The sequence below is a fragment of the Pyxicephalus adspersus genome, chromosome 4 (assembly GCF_032062135.1).
Source record: "Pyxicephalus adspersus chromosome 4, UCB_Pads_2.0, whole genome shotgun sequence".
Taxonomy (NCBI): Eukaryota; Metazoa; Chordata; class Amphibia; order Anura; family Pyxicephalidae; genus Pyxicephalus; species Pyxicephalus adspersus.
Window position 1 is genome coordinate 30,582,614 of NC_092861.1, and position 23,610 is coordinate 30,606,223.

At 38.4% G+C, this 23,610-nt stretch overlaps 1 protein-coding gene across 7 annotated transcripts in view; it reads left to right on the plus strand.

Annotated features, from left to right (window-relative positions):
- Positions 1–23,610, plus strand: part of TRIP12 (thyroid hormone receptor interactor 12) — a 64,214-nt gene that overhangs the window by 3,779 nt on the left and 36,825 nt on the right. For 4 of the 7 annotated variants that reach the window (XM_072407679.1, XM_072407681.1, XM_072407680.1 and 1 more), the window contains exons 2-4: positions 15,235–15,381; positions 15,819–15,950; positions 19,866–20,656. In XM_072407679.1, coding sequence (XP_072263780.1) covers positions 15,284–15,381; positions 15,819–15,950; positions 19,866–20,656 — 1,021 coding nt within the window. In that variant the 5' untranslated portion in view covers positions 15,235–15,283. The remainder of the gene's footprint in view (positions 1–15,234; positions 15,382–15,818; positions 15,951–19,865; positions 20,657–23,610) is intronic. The other 3 variants (XM_072407683.1, XM_072407684.1, XM_072407685.1) reach the window with 1 other exon arrangement.

Consider the following 23,610-nt stretch of genomic DNA (forward strand, 5'->3'; position numbering starts at 1 on the left):
CTCTGCAAATATGCCATTATTAGTGTTTTGGTATATAATTGTAAAAATATTATTTTTTTTATTAAAACGCTTAATTGCTGATCATTTCCTGGGCATAAATGAGGGAGGGGGAAGGGGGCTGTGCTTTGTAATCAATCTGGAATAAAATAGGCAGGGCTGACACCATGTGATTGGGAATTCAGAGCAGTGTTGTCATGCTAAAGTAGAAGGTGGGAACACTTGTCAGCATTAGTTGGATTAAAAATCGCAACAGGCCAGCTTCCTTTTATTTTATTTTTTTTTATATATACAGAGGAGGCTTGATGAGTAATATGTTCAGCAACTTTTTTAAGCCAAAGAGTGTACATATATGTATGCAGTTTCCCTATAAATTGTTTTAAGCTGGGTGGATAGAAGCTGGTCACAGCCACTCTATTGTGACTCAAGCTTTTCAGTAACCACCTAAAAACTGCCGGGTGGTTACTGAAAAGTGCCAGGTGGTGCACCCGGCTAAAAGGGTCTGGGGAGAACACTGTGTATGTAATACAGAATCATGTAATGTGAATTATTTTATGTTGTATCCATTAATAAACAAGATTTATATAGAGTTTATTTAGAAAATATTGGTAATAGAAATAAGACTTTCACGGCACCAATTAGGAAAAAATGACTTTTAATTAGGACATTAAAATAAAAAACATTCCATATTCTAACACATCGCCACTACACTAAAACTTTACAATCCTATTTACAAACAGACCATGGTTGTGTGCAGTCTAAGTTTCTATGCGTTTCGTGGATTTTCTCATCCTTTATATAGCGCCAACATATTATACAGCACTGTACAATAAATAGGGGTTGCAAAGGAGGAGAGGACCCTGCCCCGAAGAGCTTACAATCTGAGTCCTGCATTTTTGTAGAATGAAGTGGGGGGGTAGGAGCGCTACAATAGTTAGGTCAAATGCTAACTTTATTACGCGGCGGTGAGAATAATTGTGACAGCTGTTTTAGATAGGTGAATGTCACCAGATTCATCTGTTTAAAAGGTAAAGCAAAGTGATGTGCAGCTGTTAAGCTGACAGCCGACCGGAGGTGAGCGTTGCTGACACAGCGCGGAAACAAACAGCTGTGTTACACAAGTGACACGATTCCCCGGCTAACACGAGGCCTTGGCTGCATAGATTTCCCTGACAAATGTGCCATAATAAATCTAGGTAGTGATGTCATCTTTAAAAGGTTGGTCATAAATTCAATTGTTCTGTACAGATGTCAATTGGATATTTGAATACGTTTGTACAGAACAAACTGGGAATGTAATCCACCCACCTCCCATCTTGTCCATCGATTATGGTCGTCCTTTTGTTTTTCAGGTTGTACAGGATGAGAAATGGTATTGTCATGGAGGGCTAGCAGGGTGAAAGGGAAGCTAGAATGTGTTTTTATGGATGCGTATATTTAATTATTTTATTTTTTATGTATGCGATTTATTTTTTATCGTTAATACTTAGCACTGCCCTAGACGCGTAGTGGTTGGAGTTGCTGGTAGGCCTGAGAGACTTTATTATAGTACTGGTTCCATTAGTTCCGGGACCGTTCTCATACCTTACCCCTTAACAGCCAAAAAAAAAAAAATTACCATTTACTTGTTGGAGGTATTCAATGTACTTATCACACACCACAAATCCCTGGCTTTAGTCCTTTTTCTTTATGTCCCATGCTGCCATCTTCTATCTTCTAGGTACTTGATGATGTCACCAAATCTTGCATTGTGCAGGCATGATATTGGGTGATGTGTCTTCCTCCAAATGTAAAACAAATGCTGATTTTTGCTCTGCCCATACGTGATATTGAGCACTTGCTTTATTTTACATTTGAGGGGATAACGTGATGACGCAGTGCCTGATCTCTGGTGCAGAAGAAGCAGTATGTGCCTGAGGCTGTTTCATGTGTGTGCTTTTCAGCTCTGACTGTGGGCAGGACTTTCATTCCGATTATATCAGACACCACCAATCCACATGATATCCAGGAAATTATTGGCAGGCACAGCTCTATCCCTATCATGGCCATCCCTATATGATGGATGAATGCTAAACTTCAAATGCGGACATTGTCCACTACTGACAACAATATATTCAACTTAATATCCAGTTCTCCCTAAGACCCATCATAAATGCATTATATACAGCTAAATTCATACCAACCAAACACCTTCTTCTGTGTACAGATTGACTTTCAAAAATCCGGCAACCTCTGGACATGAGGAGTTCTTGTTTTTCGAAAATTCTGGATTTTTTACGGTTATTTATGCTGTATATATTTAACAGAAAATGACTACTTTTGTGACACTTAGCACCTCCCGCCTTTACAGCACTAGGTCCCGGGTTCGATTCCCAGCCAGGACATTATCTGCATGGAGTTTGCAGGTTCTCTCCGTGTCTTCGTGGGGTTTCTCCCGGGACTCCGGTTTCCTCCCACATCCCAAAAACATGCAGTGAGGTTAATTGGCTTCCCCCTAAAAATTTACCTTAGACTACATTATTGACATATGACTATGGAAGGGACACTAGATTGTGAGCTACTTTGAGGGACAGTTAGTGACATGACCAGTGTTCTCCCCAGCCTCTTTTAGCCTGGTGCACCACCCGGCACATTTCAGTAACCACCCGGCTGTTTTTGGGTGAAAACTGAACAGTTGGGTCACAATACAGGGGCTGCCACCCACCTAAAATTTCTTCCCACCCTGCTTAAAAACATTTCTGGGTTGAGCACTGATGACTATGGACTTTGTACAGTGCTATGTAAGATTATGGCGCTATATAAATACTGTGTAATAATATTAATAATAATACCCTTGAAGAAGCCAAAACGTGGTGAAACGCGTCTGAAAGTATGCAACCTACATGGTCTCCTTGTTTGTTGTATGTTGTTAGAACATTGATGTATAGCACGAATATCCAAGTCTTGATATGGTGATATGGTTACAAGATTGGGGATATGATATGATTTATGTTTATTATAATTATGTATGAATCTTACTATAAATACATAATTAATTGTTCACCCAGTCTTCTGAGCCTCATTCTTTAATTCCTTCACTTCTAATGTGTGTGTGTGTGTGTATATATATATATATATATATATATATATATATATATATATATCTCTATCTATCATGTGGTAATTCTTCTCCAGGGATCAGTTATGTAATGCCCTAACCTCCTAATAGCCTTACATTGGCCAGGCAAATTGGTAATCATTAAAACCCCTCTCACATGAAGTTCTCCTCAGGAGCGTCCTACTGCACTGGGTGGACATCCTGTTGTGACTGAAAAGCCATAAAGCATAAAGAGAACCAGTCCTGATGGTGTGCACGATGCATGCTAGACATTACCTGACTGATTACAAGTAGGTCCGAGTGTCCAAGCTTATTCGGAAGGAAGTAAGTCACTAGTGGAAATTTTCCAGTTGCTATGGAAACCAGGAATTGCTCTGACTTGGCCTATACCTATATTTTCCAAGTACAAATTGTAACAACTCCCTAGGTAGATGTGGTTGGTCAAAAAGAAATACAAAGAGAGGGAACTGTTTGTCACCCCAATTTTTTTTTTTGGAATGGAGAATTTGGGGTGGAAGAAGCCTAACATATTTGAGATACTATGGTCAGCAACCAAATTTAAAGCAGGCCCATAGTCAAAAAGTCCTCTTTTCTTTTGGACAAAACAAGTTAAGTTTCTGAAATCTCTGGTTTGAGTTTCTGGTGTGGTATCTCTGGACTCTGCTTGGGGGTCTAATTTAGAATAGGGGCCTATATAAAATAAAAATGTCTGAATTATGCAGTGTCCTCAATCTATTTATGGTGTTAGTGTTTCAGCCAGACATTTAGCATTTTGGAAGCTAAAAACAGCAGGAGTTTTGCTATGTATTTCTCCTAATAGACAAGGTTTATGATGAAATTTTGGCACAATGCTTTTGTGCAGTTGAAGGGTTATCTCTTATATACAGGTAGTCCCTGGGTTACATACGAGATAGGGACTGTAGGTTGGTTTTAAGTTAAAATTTGTATGCAAGTCAGAACAGGTACATTATTTTGATAAATGCAATTAGAACAGTTTTTTTGTCTCAACATATTATGTCCTCAACATAATAAATCCTCACTGTGGGTTAATCACAAACAAAGCAAAAAATAAAATGTATGTAGCCTAAAGATTTATTAACTTCTGGAGCAAGCTGTGCTTTGATATGCAAAAAAACAACTGCAGAGTTTGTCTTGGCCATTAAAGTGGTAGGAGATGTTACAGATTAGCTCAGTCCTTAAGATCACCCACAACCTCAGCTGTGTTTAGCAAAAGATTTCTTCTGCAAGTCATGCAAATGGCCCCCTCCCCCCTTCAAGCCTCCGTCCTGCACAGGAGCGAGCAGGGAAGCCCTGTTTGTATCTAGGAGGCGTCCATATGTTGGATGTCCTTAACTCAGGGGCTTCCAGTATTAGGTTAATTCTTTGTGGAGTTTTTGGTAAGTGATTGGTGATTATTGAAAGCTAATCTTGGAAATAAGGGAAGGGAAAATAAAGCAGGCTTTAGGTTTTTATATATAAAAACAATAGTAACTTTATTGGAATATACAAAATAATGCTAAAAATAGTACATTTAGGTGAAACAACACATAAAAAAGGTTGTGTTCACCTAAATGTACTATTTTTAACATTATTTTGTATACTCCAATAAAGTTACCATTGTTAATATATAAACTACCCATTTGTGCCCTAAAAAGCCTGCTTTTTTTCCCCTTCCCTTATTTTCCATTGTTTAGTCCAATCACGGACGATAAAGGCTTTGGCACACAATCAGTTTTTTGGTATTACCTTTAAAACACTAGGATAGAGGTCAGCAAACTTTTTTGGCCACTAGGCCATTTCAGGGGTGGGCAGGAGCACACTAGGCCGGAATCTTTTGAGTCCGCCCCCTGAAGGGAAATCCCTCTCCTCCGTATGCATTGCATTGCAATGTTCCCTATTTACCCTGGGGGTGGAGGTGCTAACGCCGGCCGTGTAAATAGGGAAGGGAGCCACAAAGCGGAGGCTCAAGAGCTCTGGCGGCCCCGTCTCCGCTGCAGGTTGCCAGCCGGATTGGCCAGGGGGTTTTGGGCCGGAACAAACTACCGGCTAGGCCGTATCTGGCCTAAGTTTGCTGACCCCTGCTCTAGGAGAACCCGGCTTGTGTCACTTACTTTAACTTGCTTTACAAATATCTTAAAATGTTTGTACAGTTTGAAGTAGATGTCCAAGCATTATATTACCTTGCCCCTCTCCCCTGCTACATGTTGCACTTTTTTTTTTTTCTTTTGTTTTGTAGTGAGGTGTGGAGATGACCACACAGACCATGTTTAGGACTAGCGGTGAGGTTGTGGTGGGTACCATCGGCCCCAAAAAAAGGTTGAAAGGCTGGTTTGTGTGTGACCCATTGCAGTGGTTCATGGTCCTTGCCCGCCACCAGGTGCTGCCACCTAGGAACTTATCCATAGGGTTGGGATAGGTTGAGTCCAGTAAGTAGGGCTAACAACGCTGGTTGAGGTTTTAGTGTAGTAATGGAAAAACAGGAAGTTAGCAACACACTGGATTTCCAGCAAATCAACAGGTAGGTTTTCTATACTTGCAGTATTGCATATTGGTGTAGATCAGTGTTTCTCAACCAAGGTTCCTCCGGATATTGCTAGGGGTCCCTTGAGCAATTTGCATCTGCCAGGCCAGATTAAATGACACCAATGATCTTTTTGGCTATCTGTAAGGGTAACATTCTTCCCACTGGCCAGCAATGTAAGAGGCATTCTTTCTGTTGGATGTACTAATTATAGTAGGGGTTCCCTGAAGACCTAAAAGTCATTTCAAAGGTTCTGCCATGCTAAAAATGTTGAATGTCTGGTGCAGAGTATTTTTGGTATTCCATCAGGCAGTGTATAGGCAGATTTGGATCATTCAGCTTTGCTGTTTCTAGGTTCCCCATAGAGCTGATGTCCACATAGTGATCAGAATTGCTGTAAATCCCATGAGCTATTGCCTGGTCTGTGGAGAACTCCAATTATGCTGTTACCTGTTTATTCTTTCTGATCGTTGTCTTTCAGGATCCATCCAATTTAGTCACCTAGCAACCAAATCTTCTCCTTATACAGACTCCGAGCCTCATACTTCCTTTGTCTTGAATACGATTCTTTCTAAATTTCCAGAAAAGATTTTTACATTTATTATCCCCGATAAACCCATTTAGTTCTTATGTGTATGAAGAACTAGTCACAATGTTTTAAGTCCTAACGTGGACATAATTACTAGGAATTATTTGTTTAAAGACATGTTGTTGTTGTTGTTTTTTTTTTTTTTTTTTTTTTTTTTTAACATTTTTTTTTAACATTTAATTGATCCTATTGACTGCTGTGGATTTGGAGTCAGTAATTGTTAGCTCCAGGTACACAATAATTACTTCTGACTTCACAGCTCTGGTCACGGAGACAGAAGGTCATGAAATATCTAAGATATTGTCATTATCAACAGCAATAAAGAGGGAATTCTTCCTGTGCAGAGCCCCGTTCCAGTAACTATGGTATAAGAGGGGGATTTACTTTTTGTGTTTCTGGGACAGAAAGTGAATAGAAGTCTCCCCAAAGGAAGTAACGGCACACAGAAAACAACGATTGGTTCTAAGCAGTCCTTACATTCAGGTTAAAAAGACACTACCTTCAAAAGAATGTAAAACATGCCCGCCCCCACCAGTGATGCCATGTTGCTGCTTCTTTCTTATCCAGCCCTAAATTGACTGGTATTTGTGTACCAGGGAGTATTGTTGCTTCATTGCTCATGTGACTTGTTCTAGAACTTGCTCAGGCCTAGTGATTGGTCGCTAGACCTAAACCTGGGTTCTCCCCAGCACCTTTTAGCTGGACGCACCACCCGGCACTTTTCAGTAACCAGCTGGCTGTTTTTGGGTGGTTGCTGAAGAATTGGGTAACAATACAGGGGCTGCCACCTGCCTACAATTTCTTCCCACCCAGCCTAAAACAAATTCTGAGTTAAACACTGTAAACAGTGTCATGGGTTTGGGGGTCACATGTTCCTCCTTTCCTGGTATTGCCTGGTATTGTAACATTGGAAAGTATAAGCCAAGGCCATTTGCATTGGTTCAGGCAAGGTGTTTTATAATGTATAAATATAGTTAACGTTAGGTCAGTTTCAGTAATCGAACTGAAAATGTCTTATTTCCCTGGGATTAAATTTTTTTACCTATTCATGTTCTATTTAGAGAGTCAAGTCACATGATTGAGACTTTTCTGGTTTCTTGATTGATTGTCAGGGGGTTTAGTGTAAATAATTTTCACCCCATCACCTGTATATCTCTTACAGAGCAGAGCAATTTTTACTTTCATGACATGGACCTGTTTGTTCAGCACAGGTGAGCTGTATACTCGTTCATGACAAGGCAATCTAGATTGTTTAAACCTTTAAACCAGATCAGCAATGGCAGTTTACATAATTTTAGTTGAAAGGTTCACTTTAAGTGTGTAAACTACACTTTTCTATTCACATTGACATGGCTGCTACAGACATTTGGATTTCTCTCCCCTTTTTTCACAAAAAAGTGACCCCATAGAGTTTGCTTCTGCCAGGTATCGGAGACCCTATCACTAATTTAAAAAATGAAGTCAAATATATTAAAATTTTAAAAAAAAATACAAAAAAAAAAACAGTTAAAAAAAAAGTTTAAGTTCCCATTTGCAATGTTTTTCTATAACATTTTCATTTTGTTTCTCTTTTAATATAATGTAGAATATGTTAAACATATGATTTTTTAGGAGGATTAATTATGTGTTGAGGTCTATGCTCTAATTAATTTAAAGATTTTTAAAGGTGTTTTCATTTATTTATAATTGCCAACTGTAATTGGTCTTGGAAGGGACTTCTAATGAAAATTTTTCTGCAATTGAGAATGCAGTAATTTGCACAATTGCCTCTGGTGTAATAATGCCGTTCAGTTTTAACTGCTTTCTCCATATGAATAAGTTATATATGTACTGATATGTTTTTTACACCAGCAGAGAATTTGAGTATATTTAGGGACAAGCCAAAAATATGGGCCTTCACATTCTCTCTCCTGTGTTATCTGCTTCTTTGAGTATCAGTATAGCAAAACTGGTAAATATTTTAACTTAAAAAAAAAATATGTTTTTGTACTCTCACTGGAGAGCTCTGCTATAACTTACTAACAGGGAGTGAGGCAAAATCTCCCCCACAGAATAGCCTACTAATACAGTGTGCCCCCCCAAGCCCCCTTTAGTAGGGTCCAGCACTTTTCAGTAACTTCCAGCTGTTTTTGGGTGGTTACTGAAGAGTCGGGTCACAATACAGGAGATGCCACCCACCACAATTGCCCTTCCTGCACTACTTGGCTAGTCACTGACCTGGAAAAAACGAGAGAGCTGTATAAGGTTGGAAGGTCACGTTTTTAACCTTGTGTGAATTTATTTTTTTGGCTAGGTTGCTGTCATTATTTAGCAATTATTAGCAAAATAAAAGAAATAAATTATAAATGATTTTATAGTGACGGAAGTGTGATTTTTTTTTTTTCCCCATGAAAAAAGAATAACTAGGGCACGCATGTTCTTGTTTTGTTTAGATAACAATAATGTAGGCCCCTGCATTTCTGAGACTGTTTCTTTAATCCCTGTGAAGGTCTGGGCTCTCTGTGGCTCAGTGTTCTATTTATAACCTTGCAATCTGCATTCAATATTTATGTTCCACGTGTGAATTTGCAGTTGGCCTAACCTAATGTATGGGACGGTGTTATGGCGCTAGTCATGCTGCTATGCAATACCTGAGCTTTCCTGGACCAAAATGGCAGTACCTATCTACTATTCATCTGGCACTTTCCATTTTATTTGGGTCCAAAATGCATTTAGACACCTAATGTACAGGTAGTCCCTGGGTTAAGCTGGATTTGTATGTAAGTCGGAAAAGGTACATTATTTTAATACATGCAATTACCACAGATGTTTGTATAAAATCCTCACTGTGTGTTAACCACAAAGCAAAAAAACTTTATGGAGCTTAGACATTGATTAACTTCTGGAGCAAGCTGGGCTTTGATATGCAAAAAGAAACAACTGCAGAGTTTGTCCTGGTCATTAAAGAATTACAAAATGTTACATATCAGCTCAGTCCTTAGAATCACCCACAACCTCAGCTGTGTTTAGCAAAGAATTTCTTCTGCAAGTCATGCAAAACGCCCTCCTTCACCCCATCAGGCCTCAGTCCTGCACACTAGGGAGCAGGGGAGCCCCATTCGTATCTAGGAGTCGTGTGATGGCTATGATCACCAGTCATAGTGGTCACAATATAAAAACCACAACTATGGAAGTTTAGAATGCAGATCAGTTGTCATGTTGTGGCAACTCAGGATTCTAGAAGAGAGCTGGGATCAGCAATCTCATTCGTGCCAGGTTGGCTACCATACTATGGGTCACTGAGAACGTCAACAGTGATGTCAGAATCACTGATTTGCATAGTGCCAACACTTACCAGACCATTTTCCTCATTTCCTCAATGCATTTCATTTGAATATTTTATATATATATATATATATATATATATAACAAAACTGCTCCTGGGTGTTGCGATGAATGTTGAGAAGAACTGCAAACAATGCTACTCTATAGACAAAGTACACAGGAGGGGATCTCTAGGTTTTTCAGCGTGTATGTTTTTTGGTGGAACAGATCTAATAGAACTCTTTCAATGGTATATTTTTCATACAGAATAGGAGAAAATAAGAACTGGTAATTGTAAGGATTTACTTGTACCTGAAGGGCTTGTCTGAATCTATTTGGTAAAAATAGTTTGATAAGTGACCTTCAGCTTGTATAAGGACATCTAATTGTTCAGATCTCAACAGCATTTTCCATTTCTCAGACCCGCTCTTCTACTCTTCAGTGCAGGTTGAGTCTGGACCTTACTACAGGCTAAATGTTTATTCTGTGACAAAAAGAGCTTTATTTTTAGATCAAATTGTCCAACTAGTCCACCAGCTTGTGCTGCAGACTGCAGTTCTTTTGTGTATCATACACAATACTTATTTTTGTTCAACTATGTCATTCCAATTATGTTTTACAGTAGTTTGAATTTAAAACTTTGTGTAATAGGAGGCTGTGTATTATAGCATGTTAAAGAAAGGACTAAATATATAAAAAGCAGATTGGATGATCTGGACTATTTATTTTCTGGTATGATTGCTGTTCGTATGTTGTGTTCTGCTTGATATCTATTTGTTACTCATGAGTCATATGTATGCCTGGAATCTGGTCTATGGAATTTACCTCTAAACTTTTGTAAAGAAAACACCTTTACTTGAAGTGGACTGCCATTGACTCTGACCCTAAGGAAAAGGCAGACAATGCTAAATAAGCTGTTCAATTTTCACATTTCTGAAAAGGCAATCTGAATTTTCTCAGAAGCCTATATGTAGTCTCATGACCTTCCAACTACATAATCAGGAGTGCAGAATGCATTTATCGACTTGGGGAGATCACTTGGTTAGTGTAATGGCTAATGTGTATGAGCATTTCTTTGAAATAAATGGAGTTTGTAATGTGGGTTTTCTACAGTTGTAAGAAATTGTGGCAGGCTAAACATCTTGGATGTATAGTTAGAAGTAAGTGTAGCTGTAGATGCACAGTAATGCATTTATGTCCTTTCTGATAGTCTATATTTCAGATGCATTATCTTAGTTCATTGCATGTCCTTCAAAATGAATATCACAAATGCAGTGCAGTTCATTTTTCACATACTTTGCAGTTCTTTTCCCCACGTTGTGTCTGAAGTCGAATATAAAGGCTAGATCATATCGTGAAAAAAATGTCTGTACACATTTTCCTGTGATTTGTGAAGCGGTTCACTATTCCAGATCACTAAATGACCGACACAAACACCTATTGTCTTACTAATGGAGACTAGGACAACACAAATGGGTTCTTTGGCTGCAAATATGATTGAAGGAACTCTTGGGCTGCATACACATGTGCAATAATTGTTGTCGAAAAGGATCTTTCACGATCCTTTCCAACGACAAACTACTGCACGATGCATGAACGAGTGTACTGTACATGGCTTTATAGAAAGGGGAGGAGGAGAACGATGGAGCTGCACCCTGCTGTGCCCTCTCCCCCTTCTCTTACATTAGGATTGTTCGTTGGCCCTCAACTGATTATCTGGTGAGAACCATTGCAAATGTGTACATAGGCTTAGGCTGCATACACACGCTCAATTATTGTCACAGGAAAAAATATTTCATGATCCTTTCCAGTGACACATTAACAAATGAGCTCTGTACACACAGCACAGTACTTTTTCTGTACAGAAGGGGGCAGTAACAAGAAGCAAGCAACACCCCTCTGTGCTCTTCTCCCTTCACTTCTATTGCATCGTCTAGTTGTGAATGACCAGATAAAATAATTTTTGTATAGCCTCGCTCCTGGGTGATTGGCAGAACTGTACAAAAAAGTGTATTCAGACTGTGTGGACAGTTTAGGCAGCGTGTGTGCGTGTGTGTGTTTTATTTTAATATTTTTTTTTTTCTTTTGTGAATACAGTCAGCAGCATAACCAGCTGGAATTTTAATCTGCTGATGCTGGAAGGGTTTGCTAAATAAATACTTCCCCTTCCCTAATAATCTTAGTAGTTGTGTCGGAGAAACATAATGTCAGATAGGTAGTTATTTACCTACAGTCTGTGTTTGTGGTTATATGCTTGCTGATCTCTTTAAGGATGTTCTTCTTCCCTATTTGCTTTACTATAAGGGAAACACCACAACAAAAAAAATAAAATTTTTAAAATTGTCTGACTTCCAGTAAGAACTTGAAGTTTGATTTTTGTTTTAACTAGTTCCCTTGTATTGTTGGCTTTGTAGGTTGATAGTCAAAGGGAAGCTGACATGAGTCAGCTTGGCGTGGGATAGGCATTGCAGTTTGGCTGCAGACTTATGTGGTCATGTGGGTGTGACTGTGCCGTGTGATTGGAGGAAATCGCTGTCATTCAAAGTAAAATCTGCAATATGGGTTTGATTCAGACTCTTTCCACAGTGTTGGCCATGAACTTGACAGGAAGTTTTTATTGCTTCTAGGCAGAACTGGTATTGGCAGACAGCACTTTCTTTTTACAGTTCCAAACACTAACCAGTGCATTCCTCTGAGACAAGGCAAGCCCCTACTGACATTTGTCTGTGCACGCTCCATTTGAAGTGAAACGGCTTTCTGTTTGCTTTCCGAAATAAGAGGCTGTAAACAGATTAGTTTTAAAGTTAGGATTCATGGACAACCATAAATCAACTTTATCCTTTTCATTCTTCATGAAATGATTTAAATGTGTCCATTACCTATTTGCTGGAGTCCAATTATAAATGATGAAAAGTAGGATGATTTGATCAGTGGAAACTTTAAATCCTTTGTGGGGATTTTTTTGTTATGTAATAACAGTAACTGTGTTTGTGGTACAAAACTTATTTCAAGATAAGATTTTATGTATGCGCCTTTTTTTAGGTTTTGATAAAAACGATTTTACAGGGTTCCTTCCTTCCTTTATTTTAGTTTCTGTGAATCATTAAAAGAACCTCTTAAACAGTCTTCACTACAACATATATCCTTATTGGAAGGCACTCTTACCTCTTTCATTGGCAACCCTTTGGATTCTACTTTGTTTTTGGCGACATTGGTTATCACTACAAATATTCACGGGCAAATATCCCCTACATTGACAGGTAACTGAATTGACACAGGTAACTGAAAACTGAACACAAATGTAAAGAAGTTTGGCTCCTTATTAATGTGAGAACATCTATGGAATTGTTTAATTTTAAGGTTAGGACTTAGGTTACTAGGAGAGAGGGATGCGATTTCTATGTATACCTTAGTTCATCCATTCTTACCCAGGGTTCCTCCAGCGGTTTGTTGAATGGTGGTTGATGTCATAGAGCCAAAAGATTCATGCAGCTGGTTCTGTTTATAAAACATGGAATCCCCCCCAAACATTTGAGGGAATATCTGATTCCCTGGTTTATAATTCATGTTTGCTTGTCTTTAGGATGGTATTTGGTCTAGCCATTGCTATAAGGTGACATGCTTTTTATTATTAATAAACAGGATTTATATAGTGCCAACATATTACACCTTGAGACCTGAAATCTTTTTTTCCAAGGATCCCCTAGTGGTAAAAAGGTTGAGAAAGGCTGCCCTAGTCAAGTAAAGCTGAGTATTTGCTGCTAAGGTGCCAGGCTTTAAAACGAACCTTTGATTTGCCCTGCAGTGTAAGTAATTACAGGGTCAAATAATCCCATCAACTTTTTTTAATATATGTATGCACCTTGTACGTTTGTAATTGGATATAGCCTTTATAATATTTCATACTGATTTAGGTAGAGCCCAGTTGAGTAATATTGATTACCGATTTCCCTATAAATATTGTTTTTGCATTTCTTGACTGCCCAGGTGCCTCTCTGAAATTACATAAAAGTACAATTTGTACTCCATGTCTTTTGTAAGACCCATCCCTACCCAGCTGCCTCTGTTGGCAATGACTCAGAACATATTTATAATAAATACTTCTCGTCCTCTTGATGATCTGTACATAAGATTGTCACCCATTGTAGCAGAATTGTTCATGCAGTGTGTTTTCCACATGTTGCTATGTAGCCTTTTAATTGAGTTTTTCTTTTTTTCTTCTTATGATCTCTATTAGTTTGTTTTGGTGTAAAGCAGACTTGTTGTTTGTGTAGACTATGTGGAAAAGTTTATTTATTTTTTTTGTTTTCTTGTGTGATAATACATTCCTGAGAGTAATATAATAATGAAGGGTATTTCCGTTATTGGGACATCATGAAAGTCTGATGCATTGGGTTTTTTCTGAGCTACTATGATGTCACTTGTACAGCAGGGAGATTTGTTTTACCTCTGTAGTGAGGTGTAAGTGTTTTGAGCTGATTGGCATGAAAAAGTAGTCTGGTGGAATGTTTGGGGTAGAGGAGGGAGTGGATTTGGAGTATTGTCTTATCATTGGCTTTTTTAACATGAGTGTGGACAAGGGTTTTTTTTTTTCTCTTAGATAGGCATTTCCTATTTTCCAACTCTGAGGTTTTGTTCACATTTGTTCCAGTACAATTAAAAAAAACATGTTTTGGTTTAATTTTTTTTTTTCTTCATACATTGTTCATCTCCAGTCAGTTTAAAACCAGTGTGTACACACGTGCAATATTTGTTGTTGGAAAGGATCTTTCACGATCCTTTCCAACAACAAAGGACTGCACAATGCATGAACAAGCTCTGTACATACAGCACTGTACAGCTCTATGGAGGGGGGGGGGGACAACAGAGCGGCACCTTGCTGCTGTCTCCCCCCTCCCTTCACTTCCATTACGATTGCTAATCATCCGTGGATCCACCAGAACGGTAGTTCGGACAAGCACTGTAGACACGCAGGATCCTTGTTCGATATCGGCCCTGACGTGAACCAAACGTGTACCTAGCCTTATGCCTTCACCTTGCAACACAATACAGCATTGTGTAAATGGGCTTAAAGAGCCTGCTAATCTGTGATACAATAATACTGTGCTATTCATTCCGAAAGTGTTGGATGTGCAGTGCCATTTTGTTGCAGCACAACACAAATTATGGTAACACTGCCATGCATTGAAGTGAGCTGCCTGAAAAAACAGTTTGTGCACCTTTTTTTTTTTTGGTGCCTTTGCAGCATGACAAACATCAGTAATACAGGTCGAGAAGTGAAGTTCACAGCAATTGTAACCTTCATGTTTTTTTCATGGACGGTGCTGCTGTAGTTGATTTACGTCATTGTAAAGCAGCAGTTAACGTTTATGATTTCAAATTGCTTTCACCGCTTTGATACATGAATCCTGAAATACCTAAACATTAATTTTACTTTGTTCTCTTTCTGCAGTGCTTAGAAAGGGACTTATCGCCATCTGCATTTTTTGGGTTTTATGAGAAGCTATGGCCATGTTCAAATTTTGGCCATTGGCAATGTTGTGTGTCCTACCAGCTCTGTGTACAGTGCACTGTGTGTTTTATGTGAAGGGGGGAGTGCAACAATTCAGAGTAGTTATATGAAAATGTTTTTTGTTCTAAAGATATGCTGTGACATTCTGTGTATTGCAATATGAAAAATTAGTGCCATGCAACATGCCAACAGTTTTTTCTTTTCTCCTTCTTTAGTGAATGGTAGTGTCTAGAAAGGGTATGTCCCTTCAGGAGAGAGGTGCCAATGTCCAGCCGGCCTAATAACAATCCAGGGGGGTCACTGCGACGTTCACAGAGGAACACTGCCGGGGCCCAGCCGCAAGAGGACACTGCAGGAGGAAGGTAAAGGTCTTGTTACTGAGTAAAGCTAGTGGAAGTCAGAAATTTACTTGTATAGCCTCTGCTATAAAAGGAGACAAACTGAATGGAGCAATTTACTAACCATACTAATTTCACTAATATTTACTTGTCCCATGGACAGTAAAAGAACCATTCCTGGATTCTGAATTATTAGATATCACTCTTGTTCATTGTTTGTAGATGCAATACTGTCTTCTTCCTTTTCATATCTATCAATAAAAGAGAACAACTCTTCTGTAGTAATCAGTGTGAAGGTTATTAGTTGGGACTATTGAATGTTTATTCTTTCTGATCTTTTCTTAATGTCTATGTCTTACACTTTGGCTGTTTTCTGAGTTGTGTTTTTCATACTGTACTGAGACGGGAGGGATCTGTTTGTTTCCTGTATCCTCTGATCCAGTTCTTTCTTGGTTTTCCAGCAACAGGTCCCAGTTAGAGCAGGCAGACCATAAGACCTTTAGCCTTCCTGAGAGCAGAAAGATTCTTTCTAAGACCCCCAAAGTGCAGTCTAATACAGCTTCTGGCCAGTCCAGGGGAAACAGCTCTAAAAGGTAACTTTACTAACTACTTTTTCAACTTGCTTGGGTCTGCTTTGCTGGAGGAATTTCTCTAATGCTCTGGAAGAGGGTGTAAATTAGCATTTCTTAGACTTTGGAAGACAGCAAATCTCTAAATATGAAGTCCATGGTAATAACCAATCTTCAATTTAAAAATGGTCAAATTCATTTTTTCTTTCCCTGTTTTGTAGTAATTTAATGTTTCCTTCGTTTAATAGGTTTGAAGATCAGAATTTATTATGGTGGTGTTTATCTATATTTTTCCTTTTTAAATATACATTTGCATTTTACATGATTTGACCTAACACTGCCTACAAGGGAAGCTATAGTGCAGGTAACCAACTGTCTGTAAACCCGAAAACAAATTCCTTTTAAACTCCTCCCAACTGAATTAGCCTAAAAAGTTTTATTATACAGTGTTAAGGCCAAAGTAAGAATACTTCTGTTTACTAGTCCTAGATACCTGTGTCACAGGTCTGCTAGAGTGATCCAGAATATATGATTTACAGCAATCTCTTCTCCTCAGAGGGCCTAGCCTTTATAAATACATATGTATTCTATACAAAAGGCACCTAATTGCTTTTCCTCCACTCTACACAGCCATGGAAATGGGACAGAAATAAGCCGCAGAGATGTTCCCAAGATACTCTATGGACTGTAGCTTAGAATGTAGATAGGAGGAGTAAAGCAGTCTCCTGATATTTCCTATAATACCTGGGGGAAAAAATGTGTGTTTACAATGTGAATTGTATAGTGACTTTAAATACAACCCATATTTTTAATGTCAAAATGACATCTTAGATGGGTGCATTAAACAAATGTACAGTGAATATGGCCTGATCACGCACTTGTTTAACTATTTCCTATTACCAAACCAGTGGGAGCATTTAATATGCAATCCCATAGAGGTCCACCTCCTTGGCTTGGTCCTTCATGGCTTGCAGCTATCAATGAAACTTTCAAAAAGATGTAAAAAAGGCAGCTGGCTTATCATTTTGGATGTTCATGCATCATTAGGGGACTGTTGCTAAAGTACAATTGTCCCTAACCGCTTTAATGCTTTTAATATAGTTGCTTTTATATTGTGACATCCATGTTCAGACATTTCATGTTTAAAAATAAATAGCTGCATCATAAACTATTCTTGGAAAAAGTAAACTTGGGGAAACGATTGATGTCTTAGGATAACTGACTTGCTGATTCTGTGGCTTTAATAATTCAAACTGATCTGGAACAAATACCTAGCCACTTGAATTAAAAGGAAGTTAAAGCTCTGTCTACATAATCTAATCTACTGACCAAGAAGTATGTGCAAAAACAGCAAAGCAACTTTTAGACAACTATAAAGTGTTAGACAATCATCTTTATTTAATATGCCACACAAACTTGGCATGGATTTTTTTGTATATAAATTGCAATTGCCTTCAAATGCTATATATATATATATATATATATCTTAAAAGTACAAGCAATGAATATTAATTTTTAATATCCAAAGGAACTTTTGGGACCTTGTGTTAACAGCATTTTGTGTAAAATGTATTTCCTCTGGAAAGCTGATTATGTTGCGGCCTGTAAGACAGACTGATATACCAATAAACAAGAATGGAAAGCAATGAGTTGCAGATAAATCCCATCTGTTTGTTTATAGCTTTTAGATTTTGCTATGGGTACCTACATTTTCCTGCTTTCCTACTCTTAAAGCTCGCTTCGCTTCAGATTCATTTTACCTTTACCTCATTTTGCTTACCTGTCCTTTCACTTTTCCTCTGGCAATACTTTTTGTTTCCCCATTTTATTTTATTCTTTAAAGAAGCCAGACCTAAAAGATCTTAAGGATCATTTTTTTTTAATTACTCAGGAAATCATCACTTTTACATGCACACAGACTACAGTGCTTTTAGAAAACACCTTGCTAGCAAGCTGACCTTTCCCTCAATGTCACATGTATCTGGAATGTACAAATTCATTAAGATGGGGGAGAGGAGGCAAACTACAATGGAGTTCAAGCAGTAGGTAAAAAAATAAATACCTTAAAACCCTGGGTTTAGTTATTTTATTTGTCCTAATACACTCCTTTCCTCGGGCCTTATTGAAATGTCCATTAGTACAATGCCTCACACTGAAAATGTTAATAAACATTCACCAGCAGACTTCAGCTGATGCCATCAGCTGCTAGTTTTGTATCTGCCCTACCTGCCAGCCTGTGTGTTCAAGTCCTCAAGTGACCATTATGACAGCAAACTGTAATGGGCACATGGCTTTGTTTACTAACAAGCTTTCTCCAGCCTGTCTGTGAAGGTTCTCATTTATCCTGGTCATTGTATATCCAGTAGTAGCTAGTCACATGTAACTAAACTTATTTTAATAATTATGGAGATGTTTCACAGCCTAATTAAGCTGCACCATCACTTGTATCAGTGTAGGAAAAACTCAGCATTCCCAAGGAATGTCTTTTATTCAATCTGAAGATTTTTCTTTAGCACTGCAGGTCTCAGTGCAACAAATGTCAGTATTAGTCTGTCATTTGCAATGCCTATTTAATGTACAGCGCTGCGTAATATGTTGGCGCTATATAAATCCTGTTTATTAGTAGTAATAATAATAACAAATCTGCAAATATATTACAGTATACAAGCAGCAAAAAAACAGTAAAACACGTAATAAATCTATGCCTTCAATAGCAATTCTTTACATTGATATTTATGCCGTTAAATATTTTGTTCCTTTCAGTTTAGTCATAATTGCACTAGCAAATTTATTGATGGTTGAAAAAAGTCTATAAAATCTAATGCATGATCAGCTAAGTAGCCTCTCAATTTATTTCCAGTGTGTTCACAGCTTACAGGATTCCTAAGCAGTTCAGTGCCTTCCTCTGTGCTGTAAATCCTACAAATAAAAATTATATGATAAATTAATATAAAGGGTGCTGCAGCTTACAGCAATCAATCAGAAATTTAAGGTCTGCAGGTTGCTATTAATAATATTATTATTATTTTTATTATTAACAAAGAAAAATCCTTAGTGTCCCAAATCTTTTTTGCTTCCCATAATGTCCTGCTCAGCTACAAATTGGGGCTTACAGGTTTGAACTTGACTCAGTCAATTTTAATACTGGCAACTTGGCTAACTCAAGAATTATTTTTAGAGTAAGAATACAATTCCAAGTTTACATTTTTATAATGAACCTCAATTTATATATGAAAAATGATTTGTGCCTGGACTGGCTCTGGATATTCTGCCTTTTTGCTGGCAGTCATGAGCACTTAGTTTCATGCCCACCGTGTATAATTAAATAAGAACTACATCCCAGTATCATTAATATTGTTAGTATCAAACAGGATTAATATAGTGCCAACATATTAGGCATCCCAGTATCATAATTATATGATGAAAAGTTTTAAGGCAAATTTGTGGGCAGGTTATCGATGTTTAAAAAAAACATGTTTTCTTGCTAAGTGTTAAATAAACTGTAAAACAAGCCCTCACTGATCTCTAGTTATATTCTAATCTCAGATGTTAATTCATGGCATGTTCTGTTGAAAGGGGTAGTTAGGGTAAGCTGAGGAATTGCTCCACACAGTACCTGCAGTTACATGTGTAGAATATGTACATACTTAATGTCTGTCTATGAACTTGCTCATTTATCCAGGTCATTGTATATTTAGTAGTAGTTGGTCACATTTAGCTGGAATTGTTATATTGTTGAAGACTTTTCGCAGCTCCCCAAGCTGCTGTGTGAACTGATGAAGCAGCTTGGAGAGTATTAAAAATCACATTCAACTAGACTTGTTCTTGTAATGTTTAAAACGTGGTACTTTTTTAAAATACACTTTTTAAGTTTATGCAGGCAATAGTAATTGTATTTTTTTTTTTTTTTTTTTTTTTAATTTTTTCTTTTGCTTTTAGGGGCTGTAGTTCATCAATACCACAACCAGAGGTCCCAGAACAAAATATTGGCTCAGAAAGTCACAAGCCTAAAAAAGATTCTTCCCGTGGACTAAAACGTAGTGCCAGTCCTGAATATAGCTGGACCAACTCACCTGGCTCTGCTAAGAAATCCAAAGCACTTCAGCACGCTGAACCCTCCGTTGGGACAAGGCGACCAAATAATAAACCTAAGAAGAGACAGATTGACCAGGAGCATTCAGCTCCACCCACATCATTGCCATCCACAAGCAAAGCACACAACAGGAAGGGTGGAGTCCCCGGGTCATCCCCGCTGCTCAAAAGAAAAAGGACAGATAACTCCTCATCCTGTGTGAAGAGCAGCAGTGCAGCCATAGTAGCGACTGGTGCAGAAGACAGACCTCCAAAACCCACCAAGCTGGCTTCAAAATCGGCCACCTCAGCCAAAGCTGGGTGTAGCACTATTACTGATTCCTCATCTTCTGCCTCCACCTCTTCTTCCTCCTCTTCTGCTGTTGCCTCTGTCTCTTCTGCTGCACCTCCTGGAGCTAGAGTAAAACAAGGGAAGGACCAGAACAAGGCAAGGCGTTCCCGTTCTGCCTCAAGTCCCAGCCCTCGGAGGAGCAGCCGGGAAAAAGAACAGGCCAAAGCTAGCAGCTCCTCCAAGTTTGACTGGGCAGCTCGTTTTAGCCCAAAAGTTAGCCTTTCCAAAACAAAACTTTCCCTCCCGGGATCTTCGAAGGCTGAGGCATCAAAACCTGGACCCTCAGGATTGCAAGCAAAACTAGCAAGTAAGTGATTGTGAAAAATTGTAAATTCAACCCTTGGAGGGAAACTGTAATCAGAGAAATAAGGGGATTACTATTGCCAACTCTCTAAACATGGGTGCCCTGTCTGATTTTTAATACCCTTAAGTAGATTAGGCATGTCGGAGCTTTTAAATTGCATACTTGTTCAAAAAAAGTAAATTTAGTACAGGTAGTCCCACGAGATAGGGAGTGTAGGTTTGTTCTTAAGTTGAATTTGTATGCAAGTTGGAACAAGTACTTTATTTTAATAAATGCAATTAGGACAGATGTTTGTCTCAACATATTATTAGGCAGCATGGTGTCAGTTACTGTATAAAATCCTCACTGTTAGCTAATCACAAACAAAGCAAGCTGGGCTTTGATATGCAAAAATAAGCAGCTGCAGTTTATCTTTGTCATTAAAGAGTTACAAGATATTACAGATCAGCCAGCTCCACTCTTAAGATCACCCACAACTTCAGCTTTGTTTAGTCATGCAAACTGACCCCCCCCCAACCTTCAAGCAGGGAAGCCCTGTTGGTATCTGGGACATGTTCCCCATACAAATCCTAGGCTCTGGGAATTTGTACGGGGCTCTCCTATTGCAGGCTCAGATCTGTGATGGGGAAGTGGGCGGCATTATGTCATGATGACGTCACTACGGGGAGGTTTCTCCCCCTTTGACACCCGGCTCCCCACGCATGCGTGGTCAGGAGCCCGTAATTTTAGTGGTCCGCGGGACCAAAAAGGTTGGCGGCTACTAATCGAGGAGGTGTCCGTCCGTATGTTGGATATCCTTAACCTGGATACTACCTGTAGTAAAAATACCTCTATTACCTGAAGCCATGGGAGATAATATTAAAAATGAGGCCATTCTGTGACAACCTTAATTATACTTGGTACAGGTTCTTTTAAGATTCTTCTCCCCACCCCCCTTCATCATTTATTCATAAAAGGTAATTGCCACAATTGATGTGTTCAGGATTGCTTTGTTCATTTAGGCATCATCCTTATTTGAAAACGTATAATGAATGAAAATTATAAATTCATACTCCAATCAAGAACTTATATTGCCAAGCATCCTAAAATTCTCCACATTCTATACAGTGGGTGGAAAAGCAAGATAATATGCAATATTCACTGCTTTTATGGTGGAACTTTTTGGGAAGTTGGGAATTGGTTCCCAAACCTCTCTGCTGACCCAATCATACTTTAGTCTGTACAGTACTAATCGTCACTGTCACTGCAGATATATACCTGTTTCTATCACATTACAGATCACACATGTACAGTAATTCATGTTTCTGCTTGCATCAGCATGACATGGATTGTGTTGCTTCAAGTATACAACTGCTTGTATTGATAAAGTATGGATTACATCTCTTCAAAAATTTCTGCTGGTTCCAGTGTGGTATGAATTGCATCACGAAATATGTTTACATTGTCAGTAAATTAGTGTTTAGCTTCCCTGGCAGTATGAATGAGTATTTTTAAATGTAAAAGCACTACATTTAAAAATATGCATTATTTTTATTTCCTGTCTACCATCTCCACGGTTTCCACCCACCAGTCTGGGGCTCGCGAGCAGATGCCCAACCAGCATCTGCTTTCCCTGGCCTTGCCTCCCCAATGTTCACACATCCCAACGTTTTTATTAGTACAATGTTGATTTTGGACATGTTTCTAATTGCATCCGTATGTTAGGGATTTGGTCTCGGTGGACGCATTCATTTTTTAATTATCCTTTTATTGTGTCCATTTTGCATTCTTGGAACACGGATGGAAGGAAGAAGCCTATTTGTTCAGCAAAGCAGGCTGGACAGTTTTATCACATTTGTCCTAGACTTGCACAATCTGTCCAGTGAACCACATTTGTTCTACACACCTTCTGTGGCCATTATGAGGTCAAAGGAGTAGCTCTAGTGGAGTACATGTAAAGGAACAAAGGGTGCTTTCATATGCGGGACTTTCAATTGGCATTTGACCTCATATAGTTAAAAACAAAAACAAAAAAAACTATATTTTATTAATCACAATACAATAAAAAAAGACTATTCCATCTTAAACATACAAACTGACTGGCCAATAGGCCAAATAGCCCCTCCGTTTGTTGTGCTGCTGGCACATAGGGCCCACAGCTTTGGTAGTGAATTCACTGTGTGACACGTTATATAAGTCTTTGGTTTATTAATAATTTGTTTAAATATATTCTGGTACTGTATAGTGTATACCATCAAGTTTTTTTTGTTATTTATAGTACTTGCCTCCAATACTCCCGAGAAAACAAACCCGTTTCTGCAAAACGCGTAGAGAATGGGAATCAATGTGTCTTTGCAGAAGGGTTCATTGTGTCTTTACATTGTCTTTACAATGTGTTCCTATCTATATGTGATGTAAATTTGAATCAAAAACTTTTTAGTTCATTTCATTTATAATTGGACATAGGCCTCTAATGATATTCACCTATATAGGATAGATATATGTTTAGCACTGAATCAGTTTGTTGTAGTATGGAATAGTATTTTTAATGGTTTTATTAAATTGCGATTAATAAGATATTACAATTTTTAAACTATATGATGTTGACTGGCAAATATTATGAGGAGCTACGTTCTCCCTGTTGGATCGCTATAAAAGTGGCCTTTTATTATTCTCCTAGGTTTGGTCAGCTTGGCACAGTTTTAAATATTTAAATTGGTCAACACTTTATTTTACCTGTTTCACAGTCCTCTATTACCTATAAAGCCTACATTAAAAATTGAATTCACACATTTCTGTGCATGTTTTTGCCATTTTAAGTGTATTGCCAACAATTATACATGTATTTGCTGATTTTCCTATCAATAGACTCTGTAATGTGGAATGACGCTTTAAGAAATAGATTATGCTCATGGATGCATTACATAGACCTAAACCCATGTTTCTTGTATGCTTGCTAGCCTGAGGTCACTCATCCT